The 17,736-nt window shown below is 39.8% G+C and overlaps 2 protein-coding genes across 4 annotated transcripts in view; both read left to right on the top strand.

The window, feature by feature from the left end:
• sptbn5 (spectrin, beta, non-erythrocytic 5) overlaps positions 1–8,222 on the top strand; it is a 59,179-nt gene extending 50,957 nt beyond the window's left edge. For all 3 annotated transcript variants that reach the window (XM_031828717.1, XM_031828718.1, XM_031828719.1), the window contains 17 exons: positions 32–218; positions 477–689; positions 866–1,062; positions 1,309–1,513; positions 1,832–2,008; positions 2,257–2,412; positions 2,603–2,820; positions 3,053–3,242; positions 3,460–3,636; positions 3,903–4,010; positions 4,200–4,946; positions 5,080–5,148; positions 5,304–5,387; positions 5,503–5,594; positions 5,784–5,903; positions 6,114–6,445; positions 6,698–8,222. In XM_031828717.1, coding sequence (XP_031684577.1) covers positions 32–218; positions 477–689; positions 866–1,062; positions 1,309–1,513; positions 1,832–2,008; positions 2,257–2,412; positions 2,603–2,820; positions 3,053–3,242; positions 3,460–3,636; positions 3,903–4,010; positions 4,200–4,946; positions 5,080–5,148; positions 5,304–5,387; positions 5,503–5,594; positions 5,784–5,903; positions 6,114–6,445; positions 6,698–6,846 — 3,421 coding nt within the window. In that variant the 3' untranslated portion in view covers positions 6,847–8,222. The remainder of the gene's footprint in view (positions 1–31; positions 219–476; positions 690–865; positions 1,063–1,308; positions 1,514–1,831; positions 2,009–2,256; positions 2,413–2,602; positions 2,821–3,052; positions 3,243–3,459; positions 3,637–3,902; positions 4,011–4,199; positions 4,947–5,079; positions 5,149–5,303; positions 5,388–5,502; positions 5,595–5,783; positions 5,904–6,113; positions 6,446–6,697) is intronic.
• Positions 8,223–15,182: 6,960 nt separating this feature from the next.
• On the top strand, positions 15,183–17,529 carry foxg1a (forkhead box G1a). The gene has a single exon (XM_020487091.2). It carries the CDS (start codon positions 15,331–15,333, stop codon positions 16,567–16,569), a length of 1,239 nt encoding a protein of 412 aa, XP_020342680.1. The 5' UTR covers positions 15,183–15,330; the 3' UTR covers positions 16,570–17,529.
• Positions 17,530–17,736: the final 207 nt, after the last annotated feature.

Genomic DNA, 17,736 nt, shown 5'->3' with positions numbered 1-17,736 from the left:
GACTGATTTTAACCAACTTTCGTTATTGCAGATATAACAGTCTGGCTGAGCCATTGCAGAACCGACGGGAGACCTTAGAATCCTGGCAGCTGCTGTTCCAGTTCTACCGTGACATGGAGGATGAGCTGGTCTGGGGCCAGGACAAACTGCCCTCTGCCTCCGCCAAAGACTGGGGAACCTCCCTACAGAGTACTCAGTCTATGGTCAAAAAACATCAGGTCAGAGACAGGGATGGTCAATGTTCCAGTTTGCAGTTAAGATACTAACAACAACGTTGGGCTTGGGGTTCTGTCAAGAACTTTGTGAGAAATGTATTTGTAAAAAGTGTTATGCATGTAAGATTCCATTGGTTGATTGATTGAACCTGTGTGTGTGTGTGTGTGTGTGTGTGTGTGTGTGTGTGTGTGTGTGTGTGTGTGTGTGTGTGTGTGTGTGTGTGTGTGTGTGTGTGTGTGTGTGTGTGTGCGTGCGTGCAGGCTCTGGTGCAAGAGATAGCGAGCCGTACCCCTCTGGTGCAGGCTGTCCAGAATGCAGGGCAGAACCTGGTGAGGGGCAGACACTTTGCCTCGCATGAGATCAGCGAGAAGCTGGCTGAGCTCAAGAAGATTTTTGAGAGCCTGATGAGAGAGTCAGAAAACAAGGGCCGACTGCTACAGGAGGCTCTGAAAATACAGACCTTCCTCTCTGAGGTAGATAACTGTGACCACAACTGTATAGTCTCTATACATTCTCTTTGGACACAAACACAGGTTCCACAATCCACAAAAACTCTCTCCTAATACATCTTTCTACAGTGAGGGACTTATGTGCCACCCAGATATGATGCTCACTGAAGAACCTTTTATAAGCTTACATTTCTCTTTAGGTTTCAGAACTAGAACTGTGGATGGATGAGCAGAGACCAATGTTAGAGTCAAAAGATTTTGGGAAGAGTGAGGAGGCCACCGAGGTCCTCCTGAGGAAGCTGGACTCTGTAGACCTGGACATGGAGAACCATCGGCTGAAAGTAGAGTCTCTTCAGGAGACTGGCGCTAAACTGGAGCACTGTGGCCACCCCAACAGGTACAGCATACAAACCTTACAGTATGTACATGATTCACTTTATCTGTTATCAATGTCAGGAATTAACATATGTGGTCTCACAGATATATTCATATTATATATTCACATATTTAACTACATTCGCATATTTGAAATATGTACATTTAGTGATTTCTAAATGCATTTAGTTTATTTCTTAATGTTTGTCTCTCATTCCAAATGTTGTAAGCCCATTGACATGATACCATTTCTCTCATTTCACATCAGCCATTTAGTGAGTAAGAGTCTTCCAGACGTGCTGGGTGAGTATGAGTGTCTGCTGCGTGTCTCTGGCTCGCGACGGGCAGCTCTGGAGGATCAGCTGAACCTTTATGTGTTTGAGAGAGAGGCCCGGGAGCTGCAGAACTGGCTGTGCTCCCGCAAGACCCTGGCTGAGTCAGAAGACTTTGGACAAGACCTGGAAGATGTGGAGGTATAGATGCAGAGTGGACTATTCCATTGGTTCCATTATACAGAGCAAATGAGGTGCAGCTCAAGTGTTTTTAAAGGTTTTGACCCATGTCTTGGAGGATGGGAATAGGGCCAGTATGGATACGCCAAGTACTGGACAGTTTGTTTCAGCTGTTGGGTCTATGTATGTATCGTTTATATATTGCTGTAGTGAAAAAATAATCTTTGTGAGATTACAGTTTTGGTAAAGTACTGTAATCAGACAAGTGATGATCGATATCGAATGCATTTTAGTTTAGAGGCAGGCCACACTTTTCATAGTAAAGTTACTGTCTTCCAGATGTTGCAGAAGAAGTTTGAAGACTTTGTGGCTGAGGTGAACACGCTGGGCCAGAGTAAACTCAACACTGTTCAACAACTACGACGGGAGGTGAAGTCTGCTGAAGGCCCGAGACGAGAGGCAGCGCTGCACAAATTATGGGACGACCTCAACCAGAATGTGAAGATTAGAGCGGAGGTAAAAGTCTAAGTCCAGTTCTTCTATCAATAATATTATAAGTCACTACTTAAGTGGGACATTAAACGGTAGGGCAGAAAGGCAATGTCTACTCACAATTCTATAGTGGCCCTATATATTTTTTTTTTCCCCCAGCTCCTGTACCAAGCTTGATGTGCGTTAAACACTCTCCTTCTAAGTATTGTTTATATATTACTGTGGGTAATTGACCTGAGCCATGGTGATTTAGCAGCCATTTTGTGTGACAGAACCTGAAGTCTGCCCGAGAGGTGCACCAGTTTGACCATGATGTGGATGAGCTGAAGGGTTGGATGAGTGAGAAGGAGGTGGTGTTGGACTCTGACGACCACGATCACGATCTACTCAGTATCCAGGCACTCATCAGACAACATGAAGGACTGGAGGTAGAGTACACAACCCAAGTTCATTCAACATGTTTGACTGAGATGGTAGCAGAGCAGTTTCATTGAGGCAGACTCCATTAGCCATCCAAGGCCTGATGACTTGATTTAGCTCCCTAAACTAATGCCTTTAACTCGGTGGGCTAACAGCCGGTTACACTAACTCACCCATCAAATAACTGTTTGTTTCCAGAGAGACTTGGCGGTCATCGAGGGAGAGGTGTCTCGGACTAAAGAGGAGGGGCGGGGCCTAACCAGGAAGTACCCCCAGGTGCAGGCCAGTCTGGGTGAGAGACTACAGGAAGTGGAGGCTAGCTGGGCTAGTCTGCATGCCAAGGCCATCCAACGCAGGAAGAGACTGGGGCAGGCTGAGGCTATGCAGAGATACCTCACAGAGTGGACAGAACTCATGTAGGTCTACTTCTTTGGATTTCATGTAATTAGGTTTGATAAGCTAAGACCCAAGATGAGACCCAATTCTATAATGTCACATTCATGATGTGCTTATAGATGTGTAATGTATGCTTTATGAACATATAATTATTGAGGTGTGACCTGGATCTAATTTGAACATTTTAAAGTACATTTAAGTGCGATTACATTTTCAATCATGAGGTTATTTTATTTTCCCTGTGTTGCCCAGGGCATGGCTGAAAGAGACCCTGTCCCTGGTGAGAGGGGAGGGGTCAGGAGGGGAGGGTGCTGACCTGGAGCAGCTAATCAAAAGACACGAAGAGTACCATGTTCAGATTGACAAGCAGCTCAACAAATCACAGGCTGTGAAAGATGAGGGCAGATACCTCGTGGAGGAAGGCAACTTCATGTGCCAAGAGGTAATGACACAGTACTTAACAATTAAGACATAATGTCAAAGAAACCTAACATCAATGTAATGCTAAGATACGGAAATTACGTTTCTCTTTTGCTATTGAATTTTTTTCATTATTTTAAGCATTATTGTCCTTGTTTCTATTAATATGTCTTGTGCCACAATGTTAAATATTATTATAGGAACATTGAATAAAGCTATCTATTGCTGCCAAATTGCAGTTGGAGGAGCGTCTTCTGGAGCTGCAGGAGCTAGAGACGCGGGTGCAGGAGGTCTGGGAGGAGAGGAGGGTGTTGTACCAGGAGGAACTGGAGATCCTACATCTACAGAGGGAGCTGGAGCAGGCAGAGCACTGGCTCAGTACCTACGAAGCTACTCTGAGGGTAGAGGAGTACGGGGTGAGTCTTTTAACTGGTGGACAGCCCAATTAAAAGCCTAGGTGTTAACATAGGATTGTGGCGTAGGAGACCAGGGTTTGAACCTTGTCACTTATATAAATCATCATGCTTTCTGACAATAGTATGAAATAGTGAATATTTTCTTGAATTCCATATTTTTGATGATACTGGTCATTGGTTTTAGTTCTATGTCATTTCCTTTTTGACCCACTAAGTGAAAGTTGGTTAAGCCTGGTTAAGATGCTCAGTGATGTCTCCTTTCCCAGGACTCTGTGTCAAACGTTCTGGAGTTGATGAAGAAACAGGAGGACTTGGAGGCTATGATTCAAGCCCAGAGTGACAGGTTTAGCACCTTACAGAAGAAGAAAACACAGGTGAGTGAAATATGAGAGGACGCTATTCACCTTTCCTGACAACTGATGTTATGGCTGTTGAATTTTGGCTAACTCTATTAAACCATACAACTCCTTTTGGTTTTCTCTGAACAATGACAACCCAAAAGATGGCTTTGGCATGGATACAGTAGATTACTCTCACACATAGTTTGATTCTATATTTTTTAGAGAGAGCAGAGATTACAAAGCTTCCATGGTGATGATGGAGACAATTCCAGGAAGAAGCTTTCCAGGGTGACCTCCCTCAAGAGGAAACCGTCTGACCCGAAGACCCCCCGACACACTGGCCCTAAACCCCTAAAACCCACAGACTGGGTCCGCAGAACCAGCACCGCCAAAACACCTGATCCAGATTCATCTCCCTCCATCTCCAGCAGCCCCCCTCCCAGCCCCACCCCTAGGGCCCTGACCACCCAGAACCTTGCCTCTGTGGCCCCCTCTAGATCCCCACGCTTCGCCCCTCCAGTCAACCCTCCTCCATCCCCTCCATCCTCTCCCGCTACAGAGAGCAGTAGCCACTCCTGCTACAGACCCCATAGATTGTCAGTGAAGGAAGAAGAGTTGCGTCCCACAGATAGACCATCTATCGCCCCCAAGCCAAGGCTCTCCCTCAAAAAGACGTTAGCCAGGCATGAGGAGCTGGCCCCAGAAACACCTGTGTCGGCCCCAGCCCCAACCTCACCTGAGCCAGCCTCACATGCATCTCCCCTACTCTCACCTGTATCTACACCTGTCCTCTCTGAAAATCCTGAGCAGCAAGATAACGAACCCACCACACCCCCTAAACTCCCTCCCCTCTCCGGAGATGTCCCTCCCCCCTCCAGAGACCTGCCCCCTTCCCCTCTACTGCTACACCACAGGAAACTAGAGGACCTACCAGAGGAGATGGTTACGCTGTCAGACTCAACATCTGATGTAAGATCAGATCACTAACTAACTAATTAACAAACTACACTCTGAATCTGAGTGGATAGCACATGTTTGTTTACGTTTTACACTATGTCTACTGTTTTCCATCTTGAGAACTGTGTTGTTTACATCTGTGTAGGTCAGTGGTCAAGTGCCTGCCAGAATGGATGGGATGTTGGAGATCAAGGTGAAACAAAGCGGAAACAAAGTAAGACCCTGTTTTACTTTCTCAATGTGGAGGACCGAAACATTCTGACCTAAAACAATTGTTGATGCTAGATCATCTCCAGTGTTTTTTTTTTAATGATCAAATCATTCATGATTTACAATAAGATAAAGCAGTAAAACTGTATTGGTTTGCAGGGGTTGGAGAACTGGGATACTGTCTATGCATTACTGGAGAGGGAGACACTCAATCTTTTCAAAGACAGAGACGCAGCTACAGAGGTACTGCGTATTCATGAAGTCTACAGAACAATATTTGAACGTTAAATTCACAGGTGCTTTTAGAGAGAATAATGACTTTTGAACGTACAGTATGTCACTGCTTTTTCTTTTACAGAGGTCTTCCCTATGGCCCCCCATCAATATGGTTGGAGCAGTGTGTAAGGAAAACCCATACTATAGGAGAAAAGACCATACCTTCAAACTAACGTGAGCCTTAAACATTACTGGAAGAGAATCCATGCTTAAAGTGGAAAATCAAGCTATTTCTAAGTACTGTATAAAACATGCCATGTTAGAAGTTTGAGGACTTGTAGATAAAGTATACAAAGACTGCCTCCTCTGACAAAATGTAATTGTATGTGACCGTCTGTTCTGCTGTCTGTGTATGTCCGTTAGTCTGGATGATGGAAGTCAGTACCTGTTCGCTGCCTTTAGCCGAGAGCAGCAGCTCAAATGGGTAGAGGAACTTCAGAACTGCACCAAGTCTGGAAGCTCCTCTGACTCTGAGGATTCTGGGTAAGGCAACTGTCAAACAGAAGGTCCATTTCTTAAAATGTTGTTATTATAAATGAATAACACGTCTTTTACCAGTGCCTTTACCGGAATAGTTTGCCAAATAAACAATTGATTTGAATCCTGGTGTTTTTGAGTGTTGTTCTCATTATAAAATTGAGTGAATATAGTATCTTGATATTTGAAACATTTGCCAATTCCCATTTCTTTCAGGAACTCCTCAAAGGACACAGTAGATCATCAGTACTCCAAACAGGTCAACATCAATGATGCTTCTGAGAACAAAGGGTTTCTCAGAGTTGGCTCCAGTGAAAGTGTTGGTTCCAGAGTTGGCTCCAGTGAAAGTGTTGGTTCTAGAGTTGGCTCCAGTGAAAGTGTTGGTTCTAGAGTTGGCTCCCGTGAAAGTTTTGGTTCTAGAGTTGGCTCCAGAGAAAGTGTGGTTTCCAATGAAAGTTTTGAGAGCGATATAGAGCCACCACCAAAGCCCCCCCATACCTATTACAACAAACACCGCTACCCTACAGGAGGGGGGACCAAAGATGAAGGTGAGACTACACATGCATTAGTTTCCCACAACTTGAAATATTACAAAAACAGCCATTTTGAAACTGAAATAAATTCCAGGTGAGACTGTGTAACCAACACAATGGTTACAAACAACCATTTTGGTACACAAATAAATTAAATTCTTCACTACATTTTTTGGCATGTTAACATTGTAATTATATTAATAAATCCTTATAAAATACTCTGAAATACTTTGATGCCTCATAACATAACGTGCGGTCTTGTTCCAGGGACTGTAATAACTCAGAGCCTGAGTTCCTTACAGGGGAGGCATCCCCCCACCGCCCAACCTCCTCTACCTCCACAAAGCCTCAATGACCCTGAGACCAAAGACAAACCCAAGAACAAGAGTGTCTTCAAGAAGCTCTTTGGAAAGTGATTTGGGATATTTCCTGTGTTATTAGAATAGAGTCATCTTAACAATTTATATCTTAATATTACCTTTACAATGGTCAAATCAAATGCCACAATCTTTCTGTTGTTAACCATTAGAATTGGTTTATGATATGTTAGCAACAATTTGTATGTTCATTTTCTCCTTGTGTTGATCTACTCAAGATGGCTGCATGCTCATGAGATTTTATGCCAGTGCCTATATAAAAAGCGAATTTATTTATTCAATAGAAATAATTACATTCAATTTGGCCTATTTCATTTTACACATTTCAAACCACAATCATTTTGGAATCACCACATTTGGTAATTGAACTAATATCTCTTGTGTAGAAACGTATAAATAGATCATCCTTACCATGCTCAAACGAAGTTTCACGTTAATTATTCATTATGTCAATGACAGATTTGCCGATATTAGAATTATACATGTCTATTTTAAGTAAATATGTCACCGATATTTAATTGTATGGATTATAGGCTGCCAATCTTGTTTTGAAAATGTGAAAATATTTTTAACAGCATATTGAGTGAGAAAGAAATACATGATATGAAGTGTAATTCTTTAAATATTTTAGTCAAATGAAATGAGAGGACATTTTTCAAAGTTAGTATCATTTTTGCAATTCATTTTCATGCCATAATTTAATGACCTTGTGATTATGATGGGTGTACTTTTACAACTTTTACATTATACATTTTGCAAAAGTCATTCGTATTTTAATTACTTTCAGTTTAGACTGCAACTAAGAATCAACTAAATGACATATTTTAGATTGGGAATGTGTTAGTATAATAAAAGCCTGCATTCAGATAAAATTAGGGGACAATTTTTGTCATCCAATATTCCACATGTATTACGCTTTTTTGTGTAGGCTAGTAGCCAAAATACCTTCACTTTTGATCATCTGATTAAACGGTTATGTATGTTTTGCGGATTCTGTAAAAATACATGTCTTTGATGGAAATGTTCAATTTCACTGGAATTGAGAATTGGACCACAATATTCCATCCTACAATAAGTGTCAGCAAAGTACATGCCACAAATGTATGATCTTTCAGCATTTTCGATCCTAGGCCTTCCGGACTATATGCCTTCGTTGAGTCAGCAACATTTGCTACCGCTTGATGGCGTCAGAGACAATAAAGCAACAAGACAGTCTATCCCTTGCAGTTCAAAAGTTAATTCGAGATGTTGCCATTGATTTAACATCTTGAGCTTTGTCTATTTGTGATTATTGCATTTAACTTGTTAAACAATTTGGGTAATGTGCCATGATATTTCAGGTCATGGGTTTGATTACTCATTTGGTGTCATTAGACTAGACGTGTGGGTAGAATAAAAATCATAAAGGGATTTCATATGTGGGCTCTTTTATTGCCTCAAACACAATGATTGTAATGTATAGAGGTTATGGGCAAGATAATTTATTTTGGTAGTTTATTTCTGGATCATTTCTGTGCGGTGGTTAGTATTTATAGTAGGTTTATTTATTACGTTTACATTAGTTTGAGGTTTTCCAGTAGGCCTAATTAAAGGACATCGTGTTTTGAACACGGTAGCCTTGCGTTTGAATTGTAATCGAAAAGAAAAAGAAAGAAAAAAACAGCCCAATTGTATAGTAATAATAACACATTTGACATGTTCAACAATTTAAGGCTTAAGAAGGCCTATACAGAGATTCTTTAGAAATCATTCATAAGCAAATGTCATGCTCTACCAGGTTACAGGGTGGAAAATGGTTTATTTGTCAAAGCACCAGATGTAGCCTTACAAATTCTATTGAATATTAACACAGAATATATGTGCCTGTATTTCCTGTTCTACAAAATCGCATCATTCCGCTTGCTTGCAAAAATATTTCATTGTAAACTATGTTGGTAACCCCAAGCCTATAGAATTGTCTTCATTCGATAGGTTATTTGATCAGAAGCCAGTCCCTAGTTGTTATTCGGATCACGCGTCTCCCAAAGCAGCTGCAGCTTATTTAATGAATCACCACACAGCTCAAAGATTTAACAATGTTGTTCTCGGCAAGTAAAATCAGTCAAATAAATCGGAAATACATTATTCTTGAGAAACTAATTTTAAAACTCCAAATAATAGGCTATTTCCCAAAATGACAAGATTGTAAAAGGGACACATCTCTTATCCTCAATTTTTAGTTTTGTTTCTAATTAATTCAATAGACCTATACACGATAGTAAATTTAAAAACCCTGATGTGTATTAAAATTGGCTTTATATTTACCGTTACTTCTCATCTTTAAGATGTATTGCAGGATACAAATGTATGCCACACACTCCTTGAGTAAACCAATAAGTTAATAAAATAGCCGACTGTACATTAAGGGAAAAACGAAAGGCAAATAGTCTCTATTCACCTTTTGAACTATGGTTCAAATATCCACACATTACTACAGAACACAACAGTCAAAATACTGTAGACTTGTCCGTTATATAGTCATACAGATTCACAATACCGTAACACAGCAGCACCTCTAAACGACAAACAGCATTGTAAAGGTTACCGGTAGGTTAGGTCCATAAAATGAATCCACAACCAGACCAATTTGATAATCAAATGTATGATCAAATAATATCGAATAATGATTCATTATTATTTATCAAGTTTATAAATAAATATAGGCTGTTTGCTGTGACAACAGTTGTACAGATATTTTATCTTCATACCTCAATTAGCAAATTCTTCTAAGTTGCTTATAAACTGCAGGGTGAACTTGTTTTAATTTTCAATTAAAACACATGCAGACAATAGTTTTAGGTGAATTTTGTGTAAAGTCCCGATCAAACATTGAATTTTCATTGAATCAATTGAATCAAAATTCCTTTCTCCAATAAACAATAAGATTCCCTCTCCGGGATACGCCTGCTTTTTAAACCAAAAGCCCTTCGCTCCTCTACCGCTAGGGGGCTCTCTGCTCTCACAGATGTGCGCCAGTTTCCATCAGTTTTATAACGGAGTTTTGCGGTATGTCTGCTTGCCTATCGTCTTATTTCCACACAACACTATTTATTTGTGCCCTAAAGTGAATAATAATATGTTTACATCAACGGCGTGTTTATAAATATTTTGCAGTAGCCTATGTGTCGAGCAGCCCTGTCATTGTATTCAAACAAATCCATGCCTACACTCAATTTATTATAAAGATTAAACTAGTACTTTCAATAAATTATGGTTGTCAGTCTGAGATGAAATTGTAAGAGTTTTGTTTTAGGTTTGCATCTTTTTTATACGTGAAACATAACATGATTGGAATTATTGATATAATTATAGTTTTATGGCCGTAGTTGTGTTCTAAATCAAGGATGGCCACAAAAAAGCACACACTCAGTCAGGGCCGGCCCTAGACTTTTGGGGGCCCTAAACCACATTTAGTTGATGATTACAAGTTTAGATAGCTGGCCGCTAGACTCATTTACCAATCTTAGCGGACATGGGCTAATTGAGTGACTGTCAGTCACCAGGTTTACATGCAACCTTTTTATGCCTGTAAAGTAGGCTACATGTAAATACACTAGACAAGGTAGGTTCTCTTTATGAGTGTAAAATTAATTATATGAGAAATGCTTGGCTGCCTTTTGACAAATAAAAATAATCTCGCTATTTTGTCCATAATAATCTCATCATGTAGGCTATACCTTCTTGGTAAACTTTCCAAATATCGACAAAACTAAATATACTAGACAAGGTGGGATCTTTTTGTGTAGGTAAAAGGAATTATGCAAGAAAGGGCGGTGTCAACTGTTTTATGCGCAAATATTGATATAATAACAATCATATTGAAGTAAAACTTGAAGTCACACGATGACATGTTGTGTGGTCCTCCCACTACCATTTGGGAAAGCATACCGTCTATTAGGCTACAGATTAAATAAGTGGCTAGAGCACATATGCCAATACCAGAGTGGGCACACTCACTATATTAAGCAAAATTCTTAGTGACAAACCATCAGTAGAGTTGAAAATACGATGGCATGTATTTATTTTTTGCTACATGGGAACTGAACAGCAAAAGTTATTTTTATGTGCTCTATGTCTTCACGCATAGACATTGACCGGCAACAAGTCAATTTGATGGAAACATCTCTGATGTATAAATATTTTATTTATGCAGATTTTTGAATATTTGCATGAAAATCTGCCGCCAATTGGATGGAAACCTAGCTACTGACTGACATAACAAGAGAAAAACTTCTGATGCACAACCAAATTGTACCTTGTGTATTCTACTATTCTAACTCTCAACAGTAAATTGAGACCCCAACTGAGTTCCTAATACAGTACATTCAGCATATTATATATATTAGGAACTCTGTCGGTGTCTTAACTTACTGTTGAGAGTTGAAATAGTAGAATATATAAGGTGCAATTTCGAAATTATATGTGTGTGATATATACATATTTATTTATTTATTTTCGTTTTTGGAAATTGATCCTCTGGCCTACAAAAAGGTTCGCTGCCAGTTGCCCATCCCTGTTCTAAACCATTATTATCATTCTACCATTTGTTTAATGTAGGTTCCCTTATGGAAATACGGTTTCTATAATATAAGAATAACGTTTTATTTAAGATAGGCCTATATCACTGTAAACCCCAAGGCATGTTTTAACTCAAATACTTCTAGTAAGTTGTACTCAAAGTCAATGAAAAGTAATTATTACTTAAAACGTTAGTACCACAAACTCAAAACTAAATGAGAAGTCACACCAACATAATGTTTTTAAAGATATAACAACAACAACATTTCTGGAATTGTTATTAATATCTGTATTTTTGTATGTACATTTAGTGATTGATTGATTACATTTTATACTACACAAAGATAAAACAATTCTAAACTAATCCAGTCATTTCATTTTTGCGCCTGTTACTGAAATGGGTGTTCCAGTTTAAATGGTTTAGGCTATCCAACAGTTGAACTACCCAACACTGGCTAGATTCCAATAGGAATTACACATCACTTTGCATGCCAGCATAATGTGATTTACAGTTTCTGGTAAATTTCCCAGGTTTTCCAGAAATCCTGGTTGGAAGATTAATATATATATATATTTTAGGAAAGTTTGTGGAATTTTGCAACCCTACGTGTAGGCCTGATGTGGCTTGTATAAACTATGACTTTCAGGCCACTGTATACCGGGAAATTATTGAAGGCGTGGCTTAGTGGGGGCGGGAAATGTAAGAGTCCCTTACAAATAAAATGCATTTGTATTACTCATATGAAGCTAGTACTGCCCACTTCAGCTATTTAAGTTTCTTAACTGAATTTGTTTTAGGTAATCGGTTTCCTCAAAATGTTTGTGTAGCCAGAACTTATCCGGATTTACAGTGTAGGCAACCATTGTAAATCAGAGAGTAATAAAAGTGTTTTATCATGCATTAGTCGCAAGAAATGCTACTTTCCTACTCTTGGCTATTAATCCTCAACAGAGATTTGCTGTGCATCGGCCCTGTGCATGGGTTATTGTAGTATGCTAGGTTAGAATGTACTATATTTATACATCTTATGATTCAGACTTGTATTATTCACTTTCAGTTGCACTCCCAAAAGTCATCATCGTCATCAGTAGCTGCAGCATCTCCAACTGTGCTAAACCCTATGATTGTGTTTATTAAAACAAATGGCCTTCAAACATACACTCAACAAACGATTCCGCACATAATTTGTAAAGTGTAGAATTTTGATTTGTGATGAAATCGGATGCACGTGCTTGCACACCATGGGGACAGCACATGACTATAATTGTCTTTCATCCTATATTTCAAATATATTTAAAGTATAGGCTACTACTGGTAGTTTTCTACTCATATAAATGGCATTTATTCGTTACATTTATTAAATCATTTATTGGTGGAGTGCAAACTAATTTGCTAGAACAAAATAGAGGATACAAATTGCAGAGATAATACCAGGCGCTCATGACCTTGTTTGTTAACTTGCTGAAAGAAAGCGTTGACAACCAGTCCATTCCTTTTAAGTGATGCGATAAGGCTGTTCAGGAGTATCACATTCTTTGTACAACAGCTAATCTCTGGGATAGTTGGACTCATGACCACCATGAGAATGCAAAACAAACCATCAGATTGCGCATAGATCAGATATGAGCGTTGCTAGTGCTTGTAGGCCTACACAGTCTTTTGCAAACCGGAAATGAAGTTACAGGACTAAATAAATCGTTTGCACTTGACAATTATATATATCTTAGCAAGGGTGTTGTTGAAATTTAATTTACCGATTATATTTGGAAAAATGGGCCTACTCAAATATACTCATCATGCTTTGTCCCATGTTTTTGGCCAGTGTTTCTCCATTGACAAACTATTACATGTCTCTCCAGAAATGTGATAAAAATTAAGTGCGTTAGCATCACTATTGTTATTATTATTATTACGTAGGCTATTGTTGTGGTTATTATTATTGTGGTAATAATAGCAGCCACAAGTATCCATGGTAGCCATTCGTCATAGCACTGTCTTGAATCATCCGTGACTAACCACAAGACGACATATTGTATATCATAACAACATAATGAAATGACCAAAATAGGCAAAATAACATGCTGTTTTTTGTTTCATTGTGTTGTTAAAGGAAAACGAACTATGACTGTTATACAACTATGTGTTATTTTTGGACATCTATGCGTATATGTAATCACTATTTTAACATTTCTTAAAACACATGATGTTGGCTTGACATTTTTAACAAATGCCACTAATATTTACATGAGTGTGCATCAACAGTAGGTCGAGCCAAAAAAAGTCACCTTGTGGGAATTCACGAGGCTCTCTGTTTGTATCTCTCCTTCCCATCAGTTATTTCTCTCCTGTGCGCTTGTGCGCTCTCTGCTTGGTGAATTTGTCTCTGCGTGTGTGTGTGTGCGTGTGTGGGTGTGTGTATGTGTGTGCGCGCGCGCGTGCGTGTGTGTGTCGCTCATCCTGACAAATATCCATATGAGTTTACCTTAACACACAAATACAACAACACAACTAGACAGCTATAATATAATAAACTGGCCTGACCTGGAGCTGTTCTGAGCTGAGCTATGTGAAAACCTATGATGTTCAACATTTAGGCTACTCGTTCTCGCAAGGCTGTTACGCACCTGGACTAAAGTAATACATTTGTGTTTGAATGTAATATTTCAGATGAAGACAATGGAGGATGGGTTATGACAATTGACTCGAATGTGCAAAACTTGTTTCTTGGAGCGTTATGACCACTGGGGACACATATTTGTAGGCTAAATATGCTAGTACAGTTCTCCCCTATCGATAAATTCCCACTATGACTGAGAACCCTTCGTAAAAAAAAGGTTTAAACAGTTTTTATGTTTATAATCCCGGTAAAAACGGCTCACCCTTACTCTCTAAATTGCAACATCCCTTGTTACCTTGTTACCCGTCATCGTGATTTACTAGTATGGTGATAATTATTCTTATTATAGGTATTATGTAGTAGCCTACCACCAATATGAATACTAGGCCTATAGGCTACTATACTAGGCATACAACTATTAGCAGGAAAGCCTACTACAACTGGTAGGCGAGTTATAGTAAGCCTAACAATTCTACTAATAATGATATGTTCTGCAACGCCGCATAGCCTATTGGAAAAAATATATGGATTACTTCTCAAAACGGTAACTCCAAACCATTACGCACGAGCGCACGATGGAGATCTTGGGCTCCAAGTAGCGGTGGGCCGAGGGTTGAATTTACTTGAGCTCTAAAAAGATGGACGGTAAACAAACATTATTAATTATGAATTAAGTATCTTTAAATACTACCTGAACATTTAATAAGGACCACCGTGCTACTGTGGAGATCTCCATATAAAAAACAAAAATGAATGTCCATTCTTTAACGTCTAATCTAATATCAACATTTTAATAGTAGGCTACTTATGCTTGAGACATAAAGTAGTACCTCTCCTCGGTCGCTACATTTACGTGTCCCTCTTGTGTTTATTTCCATGGGAATGTACACAAAATTTTGAAGACGCAGAGATATGTTGAATCAGCAATCTGGAAATATCAAGAGCAGTGAAATGGATTAAGGTTAGCCATATGTGGTATATTTTCTTGGTATGATTTTTGTCCGAGAAAGAAAACCTTTGTTGATGGGGATGAGCCCATTCTGCGTTGCATTGGTGGATGTGTATCCTTGCGCACTTCAGCAACAGCTAAGAACTGCTCTGTGATTGGCTGGAAGGAGGGAGGACGCGTTAATACTTATGGTGCTGTGGTTGGCTCTCAACTGTAAAGGTTCAACCATTTTTTGTTTACATCTTAGTGTCTGTGGCTCCATAATTAATTGTAGCTATCTGTCTCCTATCGATGTGCCGTAAAGAACATGAAATAGTTGTTTTTTATTAGCAGAGTTGCAGGCGTAAGAGATTGAGACACAACTGTGCTGCTGCTTGTTGTCATTTTACCTTGCGTGTGATGTTGGATATGGGAGAACGGAAAGAAGTGAAAATGATTCCTAAATCATCGTTCAGTATAAACAGTCTGGTGCCTGAAGCCGTCCAAAGTGACAACCACCACAGAACCGTCCACGAGGAAGAGGAGAAGATTCCTTTACCTACCCTGGTGCAGGACCCAAAGTCGGAGAACATTTGCACCAAAATCGAAAATTCGTCCAATGAAACGACTTGCACTGACGAGAAGGAAAAACAGGAAGAGAAGAAGGATAGCAAAGAGGGGGAGAGCGGTGGGAAAGATGGTGAAAAGAAAAACGGCAAGTACGAGAAACCACCATTTAGCTATAATGCTTTAATTATGATGGCTATTCGGCAGAGTCCGGAGAAACGACTAACTCTGAACGGTATTTACGAGTTCATTATGAAGAATTTCCCCTATTACCGGGAGAACAAGCAGGGTTGGCAGAATTCCATCAGGCATAACCTCAGCCTAAACAAATGTTTTGTTAAAGTCCCGCGGCACTATGATGACCCGGGTAAGGGGAACTACTGGATGCTTGACCCCTCGAGTGACGATGTGTTTATCGGTGGGACAACCGGCAAACTTCGCAGGAGATCGACCACATCCAGGGCAAAGTTGGCTTTTAAGCGAGGCGCTCGCCTTACTTCCACGGGGTTGACCTTTATGGATAGAGCCGGCTCTCTATATTGGCCAATGTCACCGTTTCTTTCGCTTCACCATCCGAGGGCCAGCAGCGCGTTGAGCTACAATGGGACATCATCGCCATACCCTAGTCATCCTATGTCCTACAGTACAATGTTGACTCAAAACAGTTTGGGGAACAACCATTCTTTCCCTTCTTCCAATGGCCTGAGTGTTGACAGACTTGTGAATGGAGACATTCCCTATGCCACTCATCACCTAACGGCGGCGGCGTTGGCGGCCTCTGTGCCATGTGGTCTATCGGTGCCCTGCTCCGGGACTTACTCTTTAAACCCATGTTCGTCCATAAACCTCCTTGCAGGACAGACAAGTTACTTTTTCCCCCATGTCCCGCATCCATCAATGACCTCCCAGAGCAGCGCTTCGATGGCGGCCAGGGTTGCCTCCTCCTCCTCCTCCCCGCAGGCGCCCTCATCTCTTCCCTGTGAGTCCTTAAGGTCTTCTCTACCAAGTTTCTCTTCTGGACTTTCTGGAGGACTTTCTGATTACTTCACACATCATAATCAAGGGTCAACTTCAAATCCACTTATACACTAACAAAACATCCCACGGGAGCAAGACTGTAAGTGAACATTTTACACCCATTTACATTGTAAAATATATAAAGAAAAACGAAATTAAACAAAGAGAAAACAAAATGAAAGCAGCCCGAACTGAAGCCCAGGTATTTTTTATTAATATTCTGCATTTATTTCTCTGTACATAATGTAATGTGTCGGGGAGTTGTTTATTATTCCACTGTCAGCAACGTGCAATGTGATACGGAAAAAAAAACGAAGAGAACGTAGTTTTTGGACTGAGGCATTACCTTAGAATGTGTATTTAAATAGTGTCTGCAGATTTGCCTAATTTTAATATTAAGAATCTTGTGATCTAATACCATCACATGAACCACCAGTCTCCATGTTTGCAGTATTATCACGTATCATGAGTGCGCTGGTGGAATATGATTGTTGCAAAGCAATTCAACACTAATTTCAATTGTTTCTTTTCAAATAAATGTGTTTTTAAAATGCAGAATAACCATACCAACCCATGGCTGTTTGTTATTTTGTCCTCTCCCATAATGAACAAAGTAGTAGGCTACTTTATACTGACATTCATTTATATATAGGCTAATATTTTCACAATGTTATACTTTATAGACCAAAGAATGGGTTTAGAAAAAATACTCGAGAATTTCACTATTCAACACCAGAACAGATTCAGAAGGGGACAAAATGAACGAATGCCTTTTAACTTGTGTTGTGCATATTGTACTGTATGTGGTCACCACCTGGTCACATCCATTTTGTAATTAGTCAAATGTCAATATACCTATTGTAATTATAGGTTAACTTTGCGAACGTGTAACCCGTGTTGAGCAAATGCCTCATAAAAATATGGAGTGATTGTTTATGTCGTCTTTAAATTTCATGGTTGTGATATTGTGGTCTTATTCCCGTGTTTGTCGCTAAAACTGTTTATCGAACAAAATAAAATAATAGGTTACGTCCATATCTGATGAAAACTTTGTCTTTTTTTCCATTCGTATTACAATAGTACTACGTTTCGGTTATTATGTTGTATGTGGTTGTTAATTGGATGGCTGCGCAGGCAACATTGTGCGGGTATAGGACCTAGGCCTTTTTCGTTCAGCTTTTGGCTTTGAGAACCAACGGGCACAGAAATGTTTCAGCTTCCTTTGCCTCCCTTATTTTGACC

Source organism: Oncorhynchus kisutch, linkage group LG7, assembly GCF_002021735.2.
Source record: "Oncorhynchus kisutch isolate 150728-3 linkage group LG7, Okis_V2, whole genome shotgun sequence".
NCBI classification, from domain to species: domain Eukaryota; kingdom Metazoa; phylum Chordata; class Actinopteri; order Salmoniformes; family Salmonidae; genus Oncorhynchus; species Oncorhynchus kisutch.
The sequence above is the reverse complement of the archived record's forward strand: the minus strand, read 5'-3'. Positions and strand labels throughout refer to the sequence as shown.

What these genes read in the sequence shown, in the direction of transcription:
- foxg1a (XM_020487091.2), top strand. Translation starts at nt 15,331, where the DNA reads ATGTTGGATATGGGAGAACGGAAAGAAGTGAAAATGATTCCTAAATCA.